The 23,206-nt window shown below is 35.5% G+C and overlaps 1 protein-coding gene across 2 annotated transcripts in view; it reads right to left on the bottom strand.

The window, feature by feature from the left end:
• Positions 1 to 23,206, bottom strand: part of Nipbl (NIPBL cohesin loading factor) — a 168,825-nt gene that overhangs the window by 42,157 nt on the left and 103,462 nt on the right. For both annotated transcript variants that reach the window (XM_052743159.1, XM_052743160.1), the window contains exons 11-23: positions 21,497 to 21,679; positions 16,505 to 16,702; positions 16,195 to 16,266; positions 16,026 to 16,115; positions 13,664 to 13,767; positions 11,395 to 11,481; positions 7,785 to 8,016; positions 6,538 to 6,689; positions 5,935 to 6,015; positions 5,319 to 5,419; positions 3,097 to 3,235; positions 1,329 to 1,411; positions 488 to 620 (exon numbers count right to left, since the gene is read on the bottom strand). In XM_052743159.1, the coding sequence (XP_052599119.1) occupies positions 488 to 620; positions 1,329 to 1,411; positions 3,097 to 3,235; positions 5,319 to 5,419; positions 5,935 to 6,015; positions 6,538 to 6,689; positions 7,785 to 8,016; positions 11,395 to 11,481; positions 13,664 to 13,767; positions 16,026 to 16,115; positions 16,195 to 16,266; positions 16,505 to 16,702; positions 21,497 to 21,679 (1,655 nt within the window). The remainder of the gene's footprint in view (positions 1 to 487; positions 621 to 1,328; positions 1,412 to 3,096; positions 3,236 to 5,318; positions 5,420 to 5,934; positions 6,016 to 6,537; positions 6,690 to 7,784; positions 8,017 to 11,394; positions 11,482 to 13,663; positions 13,768 to 16,025; positions 16,116 to 16,194; positions 16,267 to 16,504; positions 16,703 to 21,496; positions 21,680 to 23,206) is intronic.

Here is a 23,206-nt window from a genome sequence, read left to right as displayed (position 1 = left end):
TTGCAACAACTTATATTGCACAACTCCAAATATAATATATTTTAAAATGAAAAGAGAAATCACTGTATTTCTTTCCACTTTTATGCTGTACCATGAGGACTTAATAAGTGCCATATGATTTTAGAAATAATATAAAAAAATGACAAAATGTTCACCTTAGTCAGTGTCATGCTTTCAATGGTTAATTTTAATACCTCAGGACTCATTGTTGAGATGTTTTAAACCAAAGATGTAACAAGACCACGTCCCACCCCAAACCATCTCAAAAAGCATTGCCATTACATGTAATGAAATGAGAGTGCTAAAATTGACAATTTTGTTTTCTATAAGTATTGACCATATACTGTACAGTTATACACATGCAAAAATAGATGCAATGTTCATGTTTCCTTACACATTTTTAAAGAATTCATCATCTGTGAATCAGAGTATATCCTCATTATGTTGTCTTCTAGTAATTAATAATCTTTAAATGCTATACTCTTACCAACAGTCTCCCTAACAAACTAAGGAGTAGTTCAGCAGCTGGCCACTCGGGCTTATTGACTGTTGAAAGAAGGTCTTGAACAAAATTTTCAAAAAGTGGTCTGTAATCTTCTTCACCTTGCTTACTACCACATCTAGTCAAAAAGAAAAAAAAACCCAAAAAACAAAAAAGATGTTAATTTACATAATGTTTGGAATTTTGTTAAGTAGCTATTCCTCCACCCCTTTATTTAGTAACAAGGTAGATAAGAGTACATAAAAGAGGTCTAAAAATAAATTTATTTTTTAAATTGCATTCCCCATCAATTTTTTTTTTTGAGACAAGATTTCTCTGTGCAACAGTCCTGGCTGTCCCAGAACTTGCTTTGTAGCCCAGGCTAGCCTTGAACTCACAGATTCACCTGCCTCTGCCTCCCAAGTGTTGGGATTAAAAGCGTGTGCCACCATCGCCAGGTGCATTCTCTATCAATTATAAAGTATATTAACTGATATTATCCTTATTCTCTGAAAGTTGCAACAACTCTTAAGAAATGAATTTTTCTATAGTTATCATTAATTCTCATGAAGCTTGAGTACCCTCTTTCCATAAACTTTGCTTTACAAGCAGAATGCCTTAAAATTTTGTAAAGAAAAATTCTAGAAATCCAACAATCCAATACTAAAATTTTGGGGTTCTACCAGAAGCAAATTCACACATTTTTAGATTTTTAATTCTCTTCCTCATTTTAAAGATCAGATTGTATTTGAGGTTCCAGTTACGGCAGGAGACTCGATCAATCTCCTTTCTATATAGACCACTCCAAACTATGGAATATAAATAGCACACTGTTGATCTTACTCACTTTTTAAGGAAGATGGAAAGAAAGTTCTGGGCTGTTCTCATAGCTGTTTCATAAGAGTTAGTAATGACAACATCCTGGTCAACCTAGAATGAGAAAGACAACTTTATAAAGACAGAAGAAACAATGACTAAATGAGGCCAGTTGCTATTACCATGCTACTACTGAAGAGACATAATACATTTAAGTATTTAAGACATTCTTTTTTACAAAAATGGGATAAGCCAGTTGGCATACTAAACATTTTAAAACATTATAAAGGCTTAGAAACAATGGTAGAGTTCATTTAAATTTATTAAAATAATCAGAAATGTAATTAACAAATACTCAATTAGTAGTTGTTTATCATGATCCATATCAGAACAAGAATAAATGGAGTGAATGTACAAAACTATTTTTCAGAATTGAAGATACATGTAGGTCAGTGTTAGAATATTTGCCAGTACCTCTAGCTAAAACAGATAAACTAATTCAACCACCAAAGAATATTCTAACTTCAAAGTTTATGAAACCACTATAATATAGACAAAAACTTGAAACTTTCAGTACAAATTAAAAGATTAAAATAAAAAAAAGACATAAAGTCAGTCTCAGCTGAAGAAACTCAGTGATAAATATAGAAAAAAAAAGGTTACCAGTAACATTAACATAGAAAAACAAAACAAAACAAAATGAGCATGGTAGTATTTTACAGTAACTAGAATAAGTAAAATCAGAATGCAGGAATGCAAATGAAACTATCACTTAAGTAAACATACGGATAGCCTCCAGTAGTAAAGTACATGCATGTGTCCTGTAACAATTCTGCTTCTAAGTTCCTTATAAAGAGACTCTTAACTTCAAGTCATGAAGAAATTGTTGTGTGTCAAACTCAGTGCAAAAAGAATCTGACAAAAAATGTCGAGTAAGAAAATTAGCCCTAAATATATCACTATAATTTTTGTGTAACTATAAAACGAAATAACCATATCCAAATATGTATACAAAATAGAAAGAAGTAAACATACTTATGCCAGTGGTCACCAATGACCAGAAAAGGAAGGTTACATTAATCTAGTCTAGAGGAGAAACACAGAGGACCTCAGTATTTTGGACTACACTTACTTTGTTAATTTTGTACGGTCTGTCTATACTATAGATAAACTACTCTTGTCTCTTTGGAATTTTATTTGAAGTGAAACTATATAAGCTAGAACTGGGCACTGTGATGCACAGCTTCAATCTTAGCATGTGGAAGGTAAAGATATCCGTGAGGCCAGCCTGGTTTATAGAATGAGTTCCAGGACAGCCAAAGCTACATTGTGAAACCTATCCCACCCCACCCCCTCCAAAAAAAGAGACATGACAAACAAGCAAACCTTCCACTAGAATCTAAAAATAAGTATCAATAGACTGTATAAAACCAAAAGCAAACCTTAGCTGTTACTCATCAGAGAACACGAAGTCATTTTCCATGTCAATTCCATACTAATCATATGTATGCATACATATACACCTAAGTCTAATATTTCCCCTGACATTGATTTCTTGATTGAGTTTACAAGCTGGCATAACAAGCCTGTTGGGTGTTGTTGATTTATGTGCTTCATGGTGCCCGGATAAGAATTGGAACCAGAACTGATTTCCTGATTATGTGTAATGCCCTACAAGAAACCCAAACCCCAGTCATGAACCCCTAGTTAAGAATTTCTGTTTTAGAGGAATTACAGAAAATATAGCTGTTTCCAATCATTAAAACACAAAGTTATAAAACCTTTAAATATTTCCTTACTTTTTTGTTTGAGTCTTCTTCTGAATTAGGGTCCTTCTCTGATGATGGTAAGTGAACTACACACTGAATAAGTTGTAAAACTAGTGCTGTAACCATCTGAATATACATAGGTTCTCCATCCACATCACTACTATTTAACCTTTAATGAAGAAGAAACAATTTAAATCAGAGTATGAAAATAGTTACATTTTATGTGTCATTACCACCTGAAAGTTTCAATATGCATTAGTGCTCTATGACAGTGTTATTAAGTACACTTTTTAAAATCAGTTTGAAAAAAAACCAAACCATCAACTAATGCCTACTCATGAGGAAAAACAGTATTTAATATAAAAATTTTCTATTTTTATGCATTGTAGATTAAAAACTTAAAACAAGCCGGGCGGTGGTGGCGCACGCCTTTAATCCCAGCACTCGGGAGGCAGAGCCAGGCGGATCTCTGTGAGTTCGAGGCCAGCCTGGGCTACCAAGTGAGTTCCAGGAAAGGCGCAAAGCTACACAGAGAAACCCTGTCTCGAAAAACCAAAAAAAAAAAACCAAACTTAAAACAAATAATTATTGAATAAATTAGAACAATAAAAGTCTGAGGTTTCCAAATGCCCATGTATTCGGTCCACACCTGCTGAGTAGGGTAATTAACTGGTATTAAAATCACCTACATGGACGTGTGTGTGTGTCTGTGTATAACAGTGTCTCACTTTATAGTACAGGCTGATCTAGAACTTGCAATACAGACCTTACTAGCTTTAAACTTGCAGTGATCCTCCTAGCTTTGCCTCCCAGAGGCTGGGATTATAGACATGCACTACCGCATGGCCCTAGTCAACTTACAACAAAATAAATAAATTTTGCGTATGTGCCCCTGCTCTCGTGGACATGGCACTCAGAGGACAACTTTCAGGGAATCAGTCCTCTCCTTCCAACATGAGGGCTTCCAGGGTTTGAACTCAGGTTATCAAGCTTGGTTGCAAGAGCCTTTATCCACTGAGGTATCTTGTTAATTCTCAACTCTTAATTATCTGTGCTAAAGTATGAGGTCTGATACACTGATTATATAAGATCAATTTCCAAGTGTTTGCTTCTACAGATACTGCAGAAGTGTAAGAATTCATTTGTATGTTGATCACTTTTCTTCAGTTGAACAGATGTTTATCAATGCACACAGTTCAAAATATATAAAGAGAAAAATAATTATTTTACAGAATTAACCCAAAAGTAACCCTCTGTACTAGGTCAATGCATTTAATCACCAGGAACAATATAATTGATAATGATGATTACAGGCAATAAAGTTGATTACAGCAGTAAATTTATAAATGTCCTTAGGGAATAAATAGTATTTAATCTGTTTATTCTGTTTGATTATCTCTTTAGAGAAATCACTTATTTTTATTTTTATGTGTATTGGTATTGGTGCTTTGACTGAATGGACATCTGTGTACTACGTGCACGCCTGGTGTTCATGGAGGCTTTTTTTTTTTTAATATGTATGGGTGTTTTGTGTGCATGTATATCTGTGTACCATGTGCATGGCTGGTGCCTGCAGAGGCCAGATGAGAGTGTTGGATCCCCTGGGGTCAGAATTACAGACGGTTGTGAACTGCCATGTGGGTGATGGGAATCAAATGTGGAATCCCTCTCTGGAAAAGTAGCCAATGCTATTTACTGCTGAGCCATCACTCTGGCCCTTCTAGATTGTTCTTAAAGCCATCTTTCAGCTTTCTAAAATATTACTGAATAGTTTAACACTGTCTAAAAGATTAAGCCTAACTTTCTTATCATAGTTCATAAAATCCTTTTAAAACTGTCTCAAGTCTTTTGAACCACAATTTTTATGCTTTTCATGTAGTCCATTTTGACCTCTAGTGCTTAGAAACAGTTTCGGTTGTTGCAAATACAAGGAGAGATTTCTACTGGGTTAGGAATGCTCCTAAGCATAATGTAAAGCACAGGACAGCCCTGGACATGAAAGCATTAACTGGTCCAAATGTTAATAGTGCTCAAATTGCCAGGGGTCTTTTTACTTCAGGACTAATGAATTTCTTTAAGTCCCCCAAATATGCTATATTATTTTACATACCTAAGCTATCTATATAGTACTTGAAGTACTTCTTTCACAAAACCATTAAAAAATAAAACCAGACAGAAGTGGTAAAGAGTAAATATATGGCAGTTACAACATAACAAGGTTCTTCACTGTAGTTAAATTCTACTATAGTTACCTGAAATTCCTTAAACTTCTCTTGCTAGTTGGTAATCTTGCAAGTGAAGTAAAAATTTCTTCCAAAATTAACTGCCTATGCTTTTCATATCTTGAGAATACCTGTTTAGTAATTATAAAATTACAAATTAAACATATTATGGCAGAAAACAAAATAAAAGTAGTATCACGAAATAAGAACAATATATTGTCTGAAGAGAAAATGGAGTATACATGTTATTCAGAATGAAAATGTTTTTAACATATTAAACAGTAATGATCTAAAGAAACATACTCAAATTTTGTTATTAATTACCAAAGTGAGGGAGTATAAAGTTTTGTTTAGAGGGATATGATACTTTGGGTAGAGAAGTAAGACAAGATTTAAGATTTTAAGTCATTCTGGTTTTTACCATTATATTAAAAAGTTTTTTAAATTCAAGAAAAACATAATCAATGAAATTAAATCCTCAGTTAATGAATTCTAATAGCACTAAAATAATCCTTATTATAAAATAAATCCAATGGAAAACAGGAAAAAAATAAATATAGTGTCATAATTTTTGGAAAGCTGGACCAAGTGATGAAAATCTTAATTTGTTAGTGGGTGACTGAAATTACAAACTGATTATACTTACTGCAGTGACTAACTTGATAGCACACAACTGTAGTTCACTGACGTTTTCCACAAAAAATGGTGTTATTCCCATTGACGAAACCTGAAAATCCAACATGAATTACTTAGCATGTCTCTAGCTGACTTCAGTACATTGTACCTTATTCTACTCTAACTTGGAAACACCCAGAGGCACTTTTCTTTCTGTGACCCAGGTAGCATGCCTTTCCTTCTAGGGAACTCCTCAATCTCTCCTATCAAATAATAGCTTCACAGCTGCCATTTCTCTAGTCTCTACATTTTAGATTGAACACCAGGGGAATTAAAGGAACAAAGCCATTTTGTTTTCATGGATGAAAATATCTAACTTCTTAAAAATTAACATGTTTTTCATAGAAGTTAATAGTTTGGAATTTATGTAGCATTCTTTTCTCTTCAACTCCAGTTCTTCCTTTAAAATGCTGCTGACTATCTATTCTTCAATTTACACATAAGACACTCTGAACAGGTAAGTTGAACACTGTGCTGGTATTACTACTGAGTGAATAAGATTATACTAAACTAAGATTTTGTTGTGCCTAGAAATTTACAAAATGATTTAAAAAACAAACAAAAAACAACTTACCTGAAGAATCGTTGTGTCTGTAAGAAGCTGTATCTCAAGCAATTCTGATAAGCTGCTAACAATGTCACAAACTTTGTTATAAAGCATTACTATTACTCTCTGCTTATGAGTAGAACATTTAGCCCGCTTGGCCTTTGAACTTAATAACCCTCCTAAAATAAAAGAGAATTCAAGAGAAGAAAAATATTAACTTTTAACATTCTTCCATGGAGGTTACTAGCACTATCTTCTAAATTAAGAGAACATGAACATTTCAGGGTGCTACATAAAAATACAGTGCAGCAACTAAAGATGAGTGTTAATTAACAGAGGAAATTACTCATCAGTGGTACTGTACTGGGACATTCTTGTATGGCACACACAGTGGCTACTATACTGAACTTTCTTTTTTTCCCTCTCATTCAAACAGGACAGTAAGATTATATTTCTTCTTTAAATTACTTGGCATTATCACACAATAAGTAATCAAATGAACTGTATGCACATTTAACTACTGATCATATAATGCAGGTTATGGAGCTACAACAATATATATCTTAAATCAACTCATTTTGCAGGTAAGTATTATTTTGAGCTAAATTAGAAGGAACCCAAAACTAGTATTAGCTGGGATTTTCTCTAACTAGAAAACATTACTTCAATTATAAATAAATACCGGTCGAGTAAAGTTTTTCAGATTTTGGAAAACTCGCATAGCTTTTTTACCACGTGAATATCCCTAATCTAAAAATCACAAGTTTTAAAGATTTATACTGAATTTATGTGTATAAATGTATATGCTATGTGTTTGGGAGCCCACAGTGTCAGAAGAGGGTGTTGGATCCCATGGAGCTGGAGTTATAGGTGGCTGTGAGTTGCCAAGTGTGGGTCCTGGGAACCAAATTTAGGTTCTCTAGAACAGAAAGCACTCTTAACTGCTGAGCCACTTGTCTAGCCCCTCAAAGAGGTTTTAGGTTTCAAAACATTTTGGATTTCAGAGTAATGGGTGTTTAACCTATAGATGCTAATGTAATGTAACAGCTATTAAAGGTTTTTATATTCTAGCCAAATAAAAAAATCAAAGTCAGTATTTATTATAATGTACATAATCTATTAATTTAGGGGCCAATTAAAATCATTGTATTCTGATTTACCCAGCACTGAAAATTTACAATGGAGAACCTGGTAGTGTGGAAAAAAACAAAACAAAACAAAACAAACAAACAAACAAATAAAACCAAACTATCAGTATAAAAGGGCAAACTAACCTCCATGTGGATCTAATCTGTAAACAGGGTCATACTGGGGATAGAGTGTATTCTGTAAGTGAAATTTAGTGTACTGTATAACTCTTTCAATTACATCTTCAATGTATACAGCTTTTGGCATGTTAGGAGATGTCATAATGTTGATAGTTGTAAGACAGGCATCTGCTGATTTTGTAACTCTCTCCATAATAAGGTCTCTCCACAATCTTTCTTCTTCTTCAGTATCATTATTCTATAAAACAAATCATTGTTAATAAAGTGGGGATAAAATACCTATAGTTCACAATATAAAAAAAACAAGGATATATGATTTTCAGTAGTGGGAGGAACAATCTGATATAGTATCTAGAACTTTTTTAGACTATTCTAAAAAAATATCTGGAATAAAGTACAAATAATGATATCACTTTAGCTAAAATTAAAACAATGTTTTCTGAGATAAGATCTCACTCTGTAGCCCATGCTGGCATAGAGTTTTCCAGGCTGGTCCTGAACTTGCAGTAGTCCACCTGCCTCTGTCTCCTGAGTGCTAGGATTATATACATGCACCACTATGCCCAATTTAGGCCAGATTTTTTTTTGTTGTTTTTTTTTGAGACAGAGTTTCTCTGTGTAGTTTTGGTACCTGTCCTGGATCTCGCTCTGTAAACCAGGCTGGCCTCGAACTCACAGAGATCTGATGCCTGGCTCTGCCTCGCAAGTGCTGGGATTAAAGGTGTGTGCCACAACTGCCCAGGTAGGGCGGATTTTTCATTCAATATCTTTGTATTCTATTTTTGCTGCTGTTTCAGCATTTTCAAACACTTTTCTTCCTATCTCACCACTAGATGATACTCCAATGACAAAGTCAGTCACCTTTATCTTTTGTATGTTTTATCTAGATCTAAGATTTTAACTTAAACTATACTGAACATAAACTGATTTTGTGACTTGGGTATAAACACAATAGTTAAACTACATGAGAACAAAGGAATAATTAACAAGTGAAGAGCTTTTATTACAGAGTAGTAAAACTTTACTGATTTAATTATTTCTAAATATCTGTTTTTGTTTGTATCTTGCTTGGAGACAAGGTCTCACTATGTATCCGCAGCAGGCCTGAAATTTGCTATGCAATGTGGGCTGGCTTTGATCTGCCCCCGAGTACTAGGATTATAGACATGAGCCTATACCTAGCTAAATATCTGTTTTTAAGCACTATTTTTGAAACATATTGAAAAGTAAATATACACAGAGCTAGTGGTATAGTTCTATGATAGAAATGTGTACTTGGTTCAATCTCCAGGACTCCCCTCTCCCATCTGCAAATTAAAGGTAAAAGCTGGGGATGGCAATGCTTGCCTTTAATTCTAGCCCTTGGTAAGTTAAAACAGGAGGACGGTGTGTTTAAGGCAAGTCTGGGTTCCACAGCAAGTTCAAGTCCTGTCTGGAGATTCAAAAGTGATGTCTCAAAAACATCGGACTAGAGCTATGCAGAGTACTTACGACCTAACATTTTCTAAAATGGATAATTTAACAATTGACATAAGTCTTTGTTTTACTTTATACATTAAAATTAGGATGGAGTGCTTTTATGCTTACTGTTAGAGTATAAAACCCTATCACATTCTTCTTGTTACATGAAACACAAACTTTATATTATAGGATTACTTCTGAGCTTCATGTATGTGATTTATGCTCTGATATTGAGCTACACTGCAATCCTAGAACTTATCCTCCATGGTATTCATTAAAATTTCTTGGTGAAGTGTCTAAGGAACTTGTAAACTTAACCATGGAATACACTGGCACCTTAGGTTTTGCTAAGCTTGTGTTCTCACTCTTCCCTCTCTCTCCACACACCTTGATTCAAAAACTGGTTAAAGATGCAGCTCAGGGGGATAGAGTTTATCTATTACACACAGGTACTAGTTCAATACCCAATACTAATCACACATACTCTCTGTCAAACAAAAACTCCTTTAACTAGTTAAAAAAGAGGGCACTAAATATAGGTCCAATGAGAAATGGTAGGACATGATTGCAATCCCATCACTCAGAGTGGGTGAACCAGGGGAATGGAAAGTTGAAGGTCAACCTGGGTTCTATGAGTCTCTTGTTTAAAAAACACCATTACCATCAACAACAAAGTCAGTCTGTATAGAATGTATTTAATAATCTAGAGAGTACCATGTTATTTCTCTATGGATTTTTATTTCATGTAGATCACATAGAAATCCTGTACATTCTATAACATGTTTCTCATGAGATAAAATTCAGTGCATTTATTAAAGACAGACATATATGTATATAGTATGTGTTTATACAAATGAGAGGAATACATACATATAGTGCTAAATAAGTAGTTACTGCTACATGAGAATATGTTTTTTTTTTAATGTTTTAGAAATTTTCAACAATAAATATGCTACTTTTGTAATCGGGCCTGTTTTAAAGACAGAATGTCCTCACACAGCCAAGACCAGCCTGGAACTCGCAATTCTCTTGCTTCAGACTCTAACTGATGATCCAGTACTTTATTGTTCCCTTTTATAACAAGTCTTTTGTTCCCCTCCCTAGACAGGTTTCCCTGTGTAACAGCCCTGGCTGTCCTGGAACCCACTCTATAGACCAGGCTGGCCTGGAATTCACAGAGATCTGCCTGCCTCTGCCTCCTGAGTGCTGGGACTAAAGGTGAGTGCCCCCATCGCTGGCATGGCAGGTCTTTTTTGCATGTGTGTATACACGTTGGTGTGTTGGTGTGTGCGTGTGTGCCTGTGTTTCTAGAGGCCTTAAGTTGACGCCTTCCTTGATCCTTCTCCATTTACTTCTATGAAACAAGGCCTCTTGCTGAACCCCAATCTTTCCAAATCTAGACAGTTTCATTTGCCAGCTTACTAGGAAGGCCACTCTCCTCCCCCAAGAGGGGAGATTATAGGCAGCTAGCACCTGCCTGGCTTTTATGCTGATTCTGGGGTCAGCACTCTGGTTGTCAAGCTCATGGGGCAGGTACTTTATCTACTAAGCCATCTCCTAGCCCTATGGTAACACTTAATTGACAATTCATATTAATATCACTAAAAGTGCAATTCTATTAGAAATGTTAATGAATGTAGCTAGTAATATGTGGTAACAAACTCAAATGAAATCTAGAAATCTGCTTAGTAAGTAAAAGTTATTTATGAAAAAAACATTTATATCTTAATGTGCTATAGTTAGCTTTAACTGCCAACTTCAAAGAGCCTAGAAACCCCTGAGAATAAAGTCTCAATTGAGTAACTGTCTTTATCATGTTGGTTAATAGTCATGTTAGTGAGGGATGGTCTTGACTATGAACTGAAGGAGGAGGACCGAGCCCACTGGGGGCGTACCACCCCTAGGCAGGTGGTCCTCGGCTGTATATGGAAGCCCGCTATGCAGGAGCCTGTGAGCATGTCAGTAAGCAGGGTTCCTCCGTGGTTCCTGCCTTAGGTTCCTGCTCTGACTTCCTTCAGTGATGATGGACTGTGACCTGAAGTATGTATATATGGAAGGTATTTTTGGTCAGAGTATTTTTATCAGACCAACATAATGAAAACCAAGACATTTAACAATACCAGGGGTAAAATTAGTACACAGGTCTTAAACTTACATGATTTAACAAAGTGGAAAGCTTTGATCCATCCTGAATATTCTTCTCCAATATATTTAGGACTTTCACAGTTTTGTCAGTTGAAAGCTAAAAGAAAATACAAGTTGTTTTATCACTCATTGGTAAAAGTTTCAAATTACTCAAGAAACAATCTAAATATTTATTTTCTTTAGGCAATGGAAGATATAACATTATCACTCTTTTAAATAATAGTAGAAAATAAACTTTCTTCTTTAGACCTTCTACTCAATTCTGACTTAAAAGAGTTAATTACCTCCTTTAAAGACAGATAATTGAACCCAGAGTGAGCACACATGCCTGTGCATGGCTCATAGCTCAACTCATACCACTTATCTAGGCAAGATTCTGATGGCTTTGCCTCTATTATTTCACAGTGATATTCAGCATGCACATAAAAACACACATAAAAATTAAGGATTTCATCCATGATATAATTATCATTCAGTGCCACATGTTATCTAGCAGGCTTTGAAAATTCAACACAGGAAAAAAAAAATCCAAGTATTTTGAATACTAAGCATGAAATTTTGAGTGAAAAAGTTAGGAATGTGAAGTCAAGTTGTTTTACTTAGGAATTTACTTATGTTTTATTCACTGAACAGAATTTCTTTAAGGTTTCTAGCATGCTGGTAGGTCATACACACAAATAGCCAGAAAAGCCAAATAGATCAAGCAAGTAAGTAGAGTTAAGTCTAGTTTGATTACTGATGCTGGATTATAGAAGATTGTTCCTAGGTATACTACTATAGATTATCTTGGAACACTAAAACTGAGGCTATTTGACAACATGTCTATATTTAGTGAATAGTTAGTCAACATAGTTAGTGAATAGTTAGTGAATTTGCCTTCTGAAAGAGAAATCTCAGCTGCATATACTCACTGAATTTATAAAATAAAATGACTAAGATTAGCATTGGTATCTCAAAAAATGTTGAAATAGTCTTACATACAAAATGAATCAGTATCTCTTTAACTATATGTAATATTATCAATACAAACTAGAAGTCCATTAATTCTTTCTTTAGATTCATTTATTTTTATTTTATGTGTATCAGTAATATACATAAAAGGTGGCACTGGAGTCACTGAAACTGGAGTAACAGATGGCTCACCTGCCATGTAGGTGGTGGGAACTGAGCACAGGTCCTCTGCAGGAGCAGTGAGTGCTCTTAACCATTGAGCCATCTCTCCAACCCCACCCCTAAATTTTAATTTATTAATTTATTTTTTAAAAGTCAATTTCGTGGCACATTGATTACTTAGAATGTAGGCAATATCTGAACTGCAAAAATATATAGTTGAGATTAAGTTCAATCCCAGGCCCCAAACGTGGAAGAAGAGAACCAGCTCCTGCAAGCTGCCCTCTGCCATCCAACACTCATGCCACAGAGTATAAGGACTTCCCCGACCACACATAAATAACCAAATATATAAATGTAATTTAAAAATTAAAAATCAAACCAAACAGCCACCAAATATTTTCCAGGCCATGTTAAGATTATGAAATTGGAAAACGAAGTAAACAGGCTTAAGGTGTTAGAATCCTTTCCAAAGTGAAGATAATCTTTTACTAACTCCTATTAGTCTAGAAGGATAAGCCACGTATACCAGGAAACTTAAGACTAGAGTAATAACTCTGTCCTAGAGACTGGTTAGAAGGGGAGGGAACTCGAGCTGCACACTAGTTAGGCAGTGGAAGTCAGTGGCGGAGGACAAATGTAACGGAAGGGCACTTCTCGATGCTGCTGTTCCTGTTTGAAGAAAGTATCACACCAGAAATAATCTGCTATCCACTAGTGGAATGAGACACCTTACTAATGCGGAGCCCCACAGAGCTCCCAGGAAAGAAGACTGCCCAAAGCCTATGGCAACGAGGCTTTAAATGTAACAGCAGTTAACCAAACACTGCTACATTCTATCAGCACCAGAAGTGATGCTATTCTTTTATAACCCTAGAGGACTAAAGCAACACCAGAGAAGTTTAGTGTATTTCTATACTGAATAATGAAAATATCTGAAAAAGTGAAAAGTCAGAGCCCATGCTCTGTCAATGCACACGTAAGTTTAGAACAATCTATACACCTTTTACCAAGAGCTTTTCCTATCACATAATTCATTTAGACTCTTAGATGACAATCATGAGTTTTCTTTTGGTATGTACTTAACCTTGTAATCTGTCTGAAAACTTTAAATTAATTTCACATGCCATGTATGAGGAAAATCTGAAAGTTTTATTTTGCTGAGATACCTTGTCCATTATACCCATGGCTTTAATTTTAGCAGATTCACTCCCAAGTTCATTAAGCTGATGTTTTCCTAACAGCAGTTCCTGAGGAATTTCATCATCATCGCCTGAAAAACCAAATCAACCAAAATTAGTTATGTAAAAGAAATATTTAAAAATGATAAGTTAATAAGCTTTTAAAATAAAATTTTGATCACATATATAAAAAACCTCAGCAGTTTAAGAGAGCTCTGTAAACCCCATATAAGCCATAACCAAAGAGAGCAAGGGTGAAATCAGAGTTCTACAAGGAGAAGACAGGTAGTGATCCTGTCTTTACTACGGTAGATACAGTGCTGACACTTGTCAATCATGTTCTCTGCTCAGAAAGCTGACTTGGATGAACTAAATCAATACAATCCAATGCCCTCTGGCTTCTGTGTCGGTTCAGCCAGTAGGGTGCCCTGTTAGAGGATCAGAGGAGAGTGACATTAGGCTAGTTATGTCTTTTCCTTCAAGGCTTCCTTCACTGTCCTCATCCAAAAAATACTGCTTCTTTTAAGGCAGGATATAATTTTTTCCTATTGAGTGAGTTTTGGAGAATTCTCCTTATTTAATTAATCTTTTGGGTAAGGGGCAATAAAAGCTCCACAGCTATTAATCCCGGGTTCTGGCACTATCTTGCCCAATATTTATAATACTTATACCTCTTAAAAGTTCTTAAAAATAGTCAATGCACCTTTGAAGGTATCCTCATATCAAATGTATTGTAATCTGTAGAGCTTTCACATAAACATTAGTGAAGGTGGCATATGATACCTAAAAGTAGGTCAATCACTACATTCTTTTTTTTTTCCTTTTGTTTTTTTGAGACAGGGTTTGTCTGGGTAGCCTTGACTGTCCTAGAACTTGCTCTGTAGATCAGGCTGGCCTCTACCTCAGAGATCTGCCTGCCTCTGTGTAGCATGAATTTCTTTTTTTATTATTTATTTATTTATTTATTTATTTATTTATTTATTTATTTATTATTATTATTTATGTATATGTGTACTTTATCTGTATGTACAACTTTATGCCAGAAGAGGGCATCAGATCCCACTAGAGATGGTTGTGAGCCACCATGTGGTTCCTGGGAGTTGAACTCAGGACCTCTGGAAGAGCAGGCAATGCTCTTAACCACTGAGCCATCTCTCCAGCCCGCATGAATTTCTTAAAAGGACTTATTAATAAAAACAAACCCAGAGCCAGGTATTAGGGTGAATGCTGAAAAATCAGAGAGACAGAACAGGCCACAGCTAACCTCACCTTGCCAACTTCTCAGCCGATCCTGTTTCCTCAAATTGGAAGCCTCTGAGTTCTCATCCAGAATAAATCTCAGCTGAACTGCTGCTAAAAGCCTAAAAGCTTAACCAGGCTCTAGTTCCTGGTCCTTACACCTTATATACCTTTCTACTTCCTGCCATCACTTCCTGGGATTAAAGGTGTGTGTCACCATGCCTGGCTGTTTCCAGTGTGTCTTTGAACTCACAGAGATCCAAATGGATCTCTGCCTCCAGAATGCTAGGATTAAAGGTGTGTGTGCCACCATTTTCTGGCCTCTATGTTTATCTAGTGGCTGTTCTGTTCTCTGACCCCAGATAGGTTTATTAGGGTGCACAATATATTGGTGGACACAATATCACCACACCTCTGCCTCCCAAGTGCTGAGACTAAAGGTGTGAACCACCATACCCAGCTCAAATATTCTTAGTGTTCTTAACGTATATCATTTTATTTAGAGATATAATATTTACATCTTATCAAACTATATAATATTAGGTATACTACATTTTAGCTGGTGCTTTATTTTATTGTATATATGGATTCTTTGTTCTTTATACCAGGGCCTAAGACATTATGTATTTTAGCATCTAATATCCTTACATAGTTAACTACTATAATAAATGAAGTGATGAATTGATTCTTATTTCTGCATGTTTCTCATTATCTAGGGAATATTCAAAAATTACTTGCAGAAATATTTCCTTACTCTACCTTGCTGTGATAGGACTTAAGGTAATTTGGAGCCTAGGTTTTACGATAGTTTTATATTGATAACATGAATTCATACTAGATATCAAGCTTCTTTTTTTTTTTTTTTCCCTCCCCAAGATAGAGTTTCTTTGTGTAGTTTTGGTGCTTGCCCTGGATCTCGCTCTGTAGACCAGGCTGGCCTTGAACTCACAGAGATCCATCTGGTTCTGCCTTCTGAGTGCTGGGATTAAAGGCATGCGCCACCACTGTCCGCCAATTTCAAATTTCTTGTAGTACTGATCATGACTATTTTCTAGAGTAATTTGCAAAAAACTAGACACAAAGGGATAAAAAAACTGTAAATTAATTTTACCAAATGCAGTAAAATCCATATCTTCTAAATTATCCAAAATATTCTCTATTGAGGCTGTAAATCTCTTAAAAGTTGAAGAATCCATCATTTCTACAAGAAAAAAAAATTATGTTCACATTCCAAGTAGGTAAGTAAAGCCGAAGATTATAAAGCTAAACTAAAATGTTACCTTCAGGTGTTAGTTTCGGCTCATAAGCTTTCCTTTTCTTTTGTTTTTCTTTTTTCTTCATTTTTCTAGCAACTAAAATAAACAAAGAGAAACACTGAAACTCAAGAGTGATAAAATATTTTCATTTGTATTCCTAGTTTCTGAACATTAATTAGATACTTAAACAATTACTGTAAATATAAACATATACTTTTATTTTAATTAAAAATTAGATGTTGCTAATTAGCTTATAACATGGCAAAAATGTTCTTTAAAGTCAGAACCCAACACTGAAATCAGTTTTAGAAATCCACTGGAACTGATGAATTACCCTCACTAAGGCTGGGAGGAGGAGAGTAATCTTCCATATCAGAATCTGATGGACTTCGGTTTCGGTAACGACCGCCACCCGAGCTCCTTCTTCCTTCATGTGAGTGGCCACTTCTCCTATGATCCCCAGAGCTTCTTCTATCACGCTCTTCGTATTCCCAAGCTTTATCGTCATCTTTTTTATGCCGTTTCCTAGAGGCTAGAAGCAAATCCCCATGACAAATAATTTACCTCACTTTAAAAGACTGTCAAAACTTGTACTTTACAATGAACTACATCTTCATTCTGTTGGTCTATAAAATTCTGAGCCATTCATCTATCCAGAAGATTAAATTATGGTATCGGAAGGATACTATGACTTTTACCATTATTTAATCTAAAACTAAAGATTTTTACATGAAGTCAGCTTGCTAATAAACCAACAGGAAGATTCTGAGAATTAAAACACAGTGTACATTTCAATGAAAGGTTTCAGCACATCAGCAAGAATTATATATAAAGTTCAAGATTAATTAAGACTTATAAAACAACTTTTATTTAGAATTAGGTTTAAAAAAAAACAACCACCATTTATATTTTTTATGAGGAGAAGGGTTTGGGGATAAAATAGTCAACTTTGAGATACTGTTACAGAATGTGCGTAACCAAGTATTCCACCAATCAACAGCTAAGTTATACTTACAACTTAGCAATAAATTCCAGAGACTCTGATGACCTAACATCACAAACCTACAGAGATAGTATATATCAGAACTGCAAACACTAATACACTGAAACAGTTCTCTTGACAATTGACGAGCTAACTCAAGGAAAGTTTCTAAGCTTATGCATGCTACATAAGCATGTTTATATGTTACCTTCAAACTCCCCCCACCCCCATCTTTCCAAAGCTTGTATGCATTCTGCTAAAATCATCAATACTGACAGGAGACTCTGTGGCAAACAATTTCATCTGACATAGCAACTGATGTATTAAGTTGAAAATGATTCTGAGCTCTAAGAAAGGATTACATTTCAGTAAGAAAAAAACGACAGTTCTGCAGCGAAAGCTAGAGGGCAGTGCAGGCAAAAAATACACACTACACGTGGTCTTCAGTGCAGGCACCACCAGTTAAAAACGGGAGGACTGATGAGTCCTACCTTGAGATTATCACAACGGTATTTCACCAGATTGGTTTCTTGTTCCTGTGCATGTGTATGTTTATGTGCATGCATATGTGCAGCTCAGAGGGCAGCTCCGGAGTCGGTTCTCCCCTCCCACCTTTAAGTGGGTTCTGGGGTTGAATGCAGGTTGCCAGTTTGTGTGACAAGTGCCTTTTCAGGGATGAACTTGCTGGTCCCTACATCAGTTACTATAGTGACAAGTTGCTGGTGACAAAGATAAACGCTCTAGTCTGTTGGATTTTTAAAAAGCCTTTCCTTCCTCTGACTGGTTTCTTTCCTGATTCCTAACTATGATCAATACACAAATATTCAGACAAGTTTCTTGAACCCACTATGCGGCTTAGATTTAAGGCTGTCAATTTGGCTCATACACCCTAACATATTTGTGTTAGTACCACGATGTGTGGACAATAAATGTTTAAACCCCGGTAATCTTAACCTATATACAGCCATCATTATTCCTACTCATGATATGCTTTGTTTCCTAGTACTGAACTCCAATATGGACAGAAAAGGGTAATTTGGTCTTAACTTCTTTGGGGACTGTTTTATTAGAGGAAGAGTTGTTATTAAGAACAACTGTATGTGAATGAGTATATTCAAATCTTCACAATTTCCTTCATAATTAGATGTAAATTTGGGTTGGCCATAATTAATGTGAGGAGAGGCAGGACCTCCTTCTCACTTTTTTTTCTTTTAATGATTTATTTATTTTTATCATTGGTATTTTGCGTATATGTATGTCTGTGTATGGGTGTCAAATATCCTGGAGCTGGAGTCACAGACAGTTGTGAGTTGCCATGTGGGTGCTGGGAATTGAACCTGGGTCCTCTGGAAGAGCAGCCAGTGCTCTTAACTGATGAGCCATCTCTTCAGCCCCCTTCTCATGTTTATGATTAGGGTATGCTCTAGAACACTGTTTCAATGAGTTGTCTCATTTATTAGAGAGAAAGTGGGAGAGAGATTCGCTGAGATGGGTAATGTGTTTATATAATACTCACTAAACATTCGGCAACATTTCAACAGTTACTGAATTGTCTACCAAATAAGGATTTGGCAACTAACAAACTTGCTCAGAAAGAAGCATGCTATAATGTCAAGTATAAGACCTTATACTTATGAACCAAAACTATACAATCTACTTTACTCTTTTCTATATTTTTATTAATTTCAATGAAATCTATATTTGACTTCAATTCTATCACTAGAAAATGCTTGATAAATCTTGTGTCATTAGAAATGATACAGTATGCTGCACTCATCAGTGTTCATAGGCCTTAGAGCATCTTCATGTCACACTCATGAAAGTTTGGGTAGTCTGGATTAAAACAGTGGAATAAACTAACCCCACAATGTGTACGACACATTACTGTTCCATGAGGTTAGCAGGGTTGCAATTCATTGGCTAGCTTGTCCTCTATTTCTCTCACTGCTTTAGAAAGAGCAGAGGAAGGAGAGGAGTGTAGTTGGGATTCACACACATAAAGTATGAATTCAGTGTTCTCTAGCTCTCTTTCCAGATATGAGTGCGCACTCTCTCTCATATCCATTATCATCTCTCTGCCTTTCCAGGCACCAGCTACCTTATTAGTATTATTTTTTTTAAACAAAACTATTCATTAAGCTTTAGATTTTAGTAAACTAATTTGATTAAACTTTAGGGAAATCTTAAATTTCACAAAGTCTATCTCAAAGTAACATAATTCTTCCAACTACTGTTCTCGTGATACTTTTAAATTTTGTACCACAGTATATTTTGATTATTGTTATTGCAAAATGACAATTTGGTTCTTTATGTCAATTACTAATTGAACATCTTTCACCAGTAGACTCTTGTTTTATATTTAATTAGATTGAAATAAACCAAGTAAAACAGATAAACTACTTCGGATATCTTTTTAAAAATCTAGAGAAAATTTCCTTTTTTCTTAGCAGAGGTTTGAAGCCCAAGTTCTCTCAATCATATTAGTTTTCAATATATTTGGGCACAGCTACAATGGCATCCATGGTTTTAGAATGAAGTTTTTTTTTTTTTTGGTTTTTCGAGACAGGGTTTCTCTGTGTAGCTTTGCGCCTTTCCTGGAACTCACTCTGTAGACCAGGCTGGCCTCGAACTCACAGAGATCCGCCTGCCTCTGCCTCCCGGGTGCTGGGATTAAAGGCGTGCGCCACCAACGCCCAGCTTTAGAATGAAGTTTTATGCTTCCATAAAATGAGACAACATCTCTCATAACAGAAAGGGGGAAAAAAAGAATTGTGTCTACATCGATGACAAATGTGTGGGTCTACTCTTCCCTATTTTACAGTTAGTGGACATTTCTGATTATGTTATCCTTTTTCTTTTATTATTTGGTTATTTCATAATCCTTACAAACTCAGCAATGCAGGCAGTCACTATCAAGCAACTAGAGACAAGGTGAAATTTATAATGAAGCTGCAAGTAAGGAATTTAGAAATGGTGAAAGAATAGGGGAGGACAAGGAGTAGACAGACAAATAAAAGGGAGTGAGTTTCTGGGCCACACGCTTCCTTTGTCTTATTTTTTTCAGAGCTAACCATGTCCTTACATCACCAGAATGTTTGATTATAATTAAAAAAAAAACTTTAGCCATTAATATACTGTATTATTAATACATCTCATGATAATACAAATCATAACAATCACACATGTCAGATTATCTTTGTTGAATATTTCAATTTTAAAACTGTTAAAATTTGTTCAGTATCATTGTCTACTGCTCTAGCTGAAGAGCTCACAATTTGAAAAGGATGAGTAAATGAACATTGTTTAAAAACTTTGGAGGAGGTGAAGAGCTTCCATCGGCAATATACACTTAAAAATGGCAGCATGCATCTGTCCTTCCTGCCCTTGCTTGTCACACCTCAATCTACAGACACTAGGTGGAAAAGGTAGAACACACTGGTGGTCTTCCCACTTCTTTTGGTCATTATGACTAAGTCAGTTGGCACACAAGTGAAGATCTCCCATAGTCTGTTTCCACTGAATGCCGTTTAAGTCAAACAAGGTTGCTGACCCCTCTTGGCTAGGCTCAATTCTCTTGCTCCAGAAGAAGGAAGATAGGGATAAAAGAGAAGAACTTTTTCAGTGGACCAGTAGGAAGACAGGCGAGGTATAGCAAGTCTAGTGCAAAGACAGGTGATCACAGTGTTGTAGAGAGGTAGCTGTGTAGTGAAGAAGCCAGCTCTGGAAAACAGTGAAACAAGGGAGGAATTCCAGGACACAGCTGGGCAAAAAGGAGAAGCCAGGTCCAAACCACACAGATTATCCACAATGTGGCTAAGCCATTCATAATTTAGTGATAGTATGGTTTTAAATATTTCTTTATCTGGCTATCTCCTACGTGTCCTTCCAGACTCAACTCAAGTGTCACCTCTTCCAGTAAGCATTCTCCGAACCCCCACTGATATTGATGCCAATGTGCTCCCACAGCACCCTGCATTTACTATTACCATTGTACTACAATTATTAATTACATATTTCCCCCAAGAGACTGAGACTGTGAGACAGGGGGTCACATTTTTATTTGTATTTTTATTTCCAATGCCTAGTATATATCAGGAGTCCAGTACAGGTTAAATACAAATAGACACATACTTGGTGTTTTCTATTACTAATTACAGCTCATCTCAATTTTTTTCTTGGTGCCAACTGATCTCATCTTTCATATAATTTTAAAGTATAAAGAAAAAAAAATCTTGCTATACTAGGTTATTAAGAATTAAGGTAACTGTGCTGTTGTTAACCCCCAAATTATGTGACACATATTAATCTGCCTTTAATTCCTAAAAACAGTTAAATGATACTTACATTCAAAAGCTTCATCACTATCATTATCTTCATCTGAACTGATTTCAGCATATTTTGGCTTTTCATTAACTGTGCTACGTTTGCGTTTGTTCATTTTCACACGTTCACAAAGTGGCATGGTAGATTCAATTTCTGCCAGGAGTTCAGGGGGCAATTCTTTTAACACTGATTGATCTATACTACCTATTAATGAAAGGTGAGAAAGAAATTTAAATCTGAAGATAAAAATTTTAACCAAATTAACACTATAAAACAAATCTTTTTATATTTACAATAGAATTCTTAACCCTAAACATAAAAAATTTATACATGCATATATACTTATGTAACTCCAAAAATCGACACCATTACTGTAATAACAAAATTAGTTATTTAATCACTTTCCCTAAAAGGTGCTGGCGTCTCACACATGTTGGGAGCACTGTGCCACTGAGTTCCACTGTCACCTCTATGTCGAGCTTTTTTAAAAACTAGTCTTCACTAGGCCCAGCGCAGGCCTCCACAGCTGAAAGTAAAGCAGCTCTCAAGCACACTAAGGGAGAGGGCACTTACCACCTCCTTCTCTTCCTCTGTTTCTGACAGTGGCTATGGTGGCTGGGTAAGAGCTTTATGCATCTTTACCTGCCACTGTGTATTTGAGAAGCAAATGAATGCCTTTAACATCACAAAAAATTTCCTTGTAAGGACAAAACAGTAACATTTAATTAAATATAACAGGAGTCTGTAAAGTAGGATTGATAAACCAAAATATTTAAAAATGTTTACAACTGAAAATAGTGAATCCAAGCCTGTTCTGATAGTTTTACATTTTCCCACGAATGAGTAATGACAGGAAAATCTATCAACAAACTATACTGAGAATCATCAACACTATGAAAACCTAGTGACATAAACATTTTTACATAGTTTCTATGAAGAAAACATTTGCTAGTATTATTTTGGCTATTTAAAAATAAAGTAGAAGTAGCAAACACTATTTTTTCCAAGACAATTTACCCTTGGTGACTAATAAAGGTGACAATTTTACCTAACTTTACTTACCTATGAAAACCTTAGTGTGGAAGACTGGAATTGATGTCTTACATGGTAGATTTTATAAAATGGGATCAAATGTTCCTTACTGGTTTACAGCAAGGAGACATTAGCAACTTATAACCAACATTAACACTACCTCTTGTAACATTCAAATGACAGTGCTTACATAAAAAGAAAAAACAAATCATAACAAAAAAATTGGTATCAAGATATATTTCCCAGTCTCAAGAGTCTTACATTACTTAAGATAATAGAATATAATATCAATTTTGAGAATATACCCATTGCTGTTCTGAAAGTTTTATTCAGTATCACAAAGGCTCTTCAAGACTTCTCAGTTTTCTGCTTTGCCATGCACACAGACAGTGTCTGTGTAAAAGACGCAATTCTAGTGACTGGTAGGGAAAGCACAAGACTCAACCAGGGCCTGAAATCCCCGGAGAGTGCATGGATATGGAGAGCTCATGAATGCAAACTCTGAGATTACAAAAAGTTGGCTTCACAGAAAGAACGTTGACTTTTATGTTTGAGTACTAATTTGATAAAAATAAAAATGACAGAAAACTGGGAGAAAAACTACATACTTTTGGCATGGAGGCTCGTACATTGAGTCAAATAGCACTTGAGTGAAATGTTAGTGGTTGTCAGTGTAATAAGAAAAAGGCTCTGTGCATA

This window comes from Peromyscus californicus, unplaced genomic scaffold, assembly GCF_007827085.1.
Source record: "Peromyscus californicus insignis strain IS unplaced genomic scaffold, ASM782708v3 Scaffold_18__1_contigs__length_77618521, whole genome shotgun sequence".
NCBI classification, from domain to species: Eukaryota; Metazoa; Chordata; class Mammalia; order Rodentia; family Cricetidae; genus Peromyscus; species Peromyscus californicus.
The sequence above is the reverse complement of the archived record's forward strand: the minus strand, read 5'-3'. Positions and strand labels throughout refer to the sequence as shown.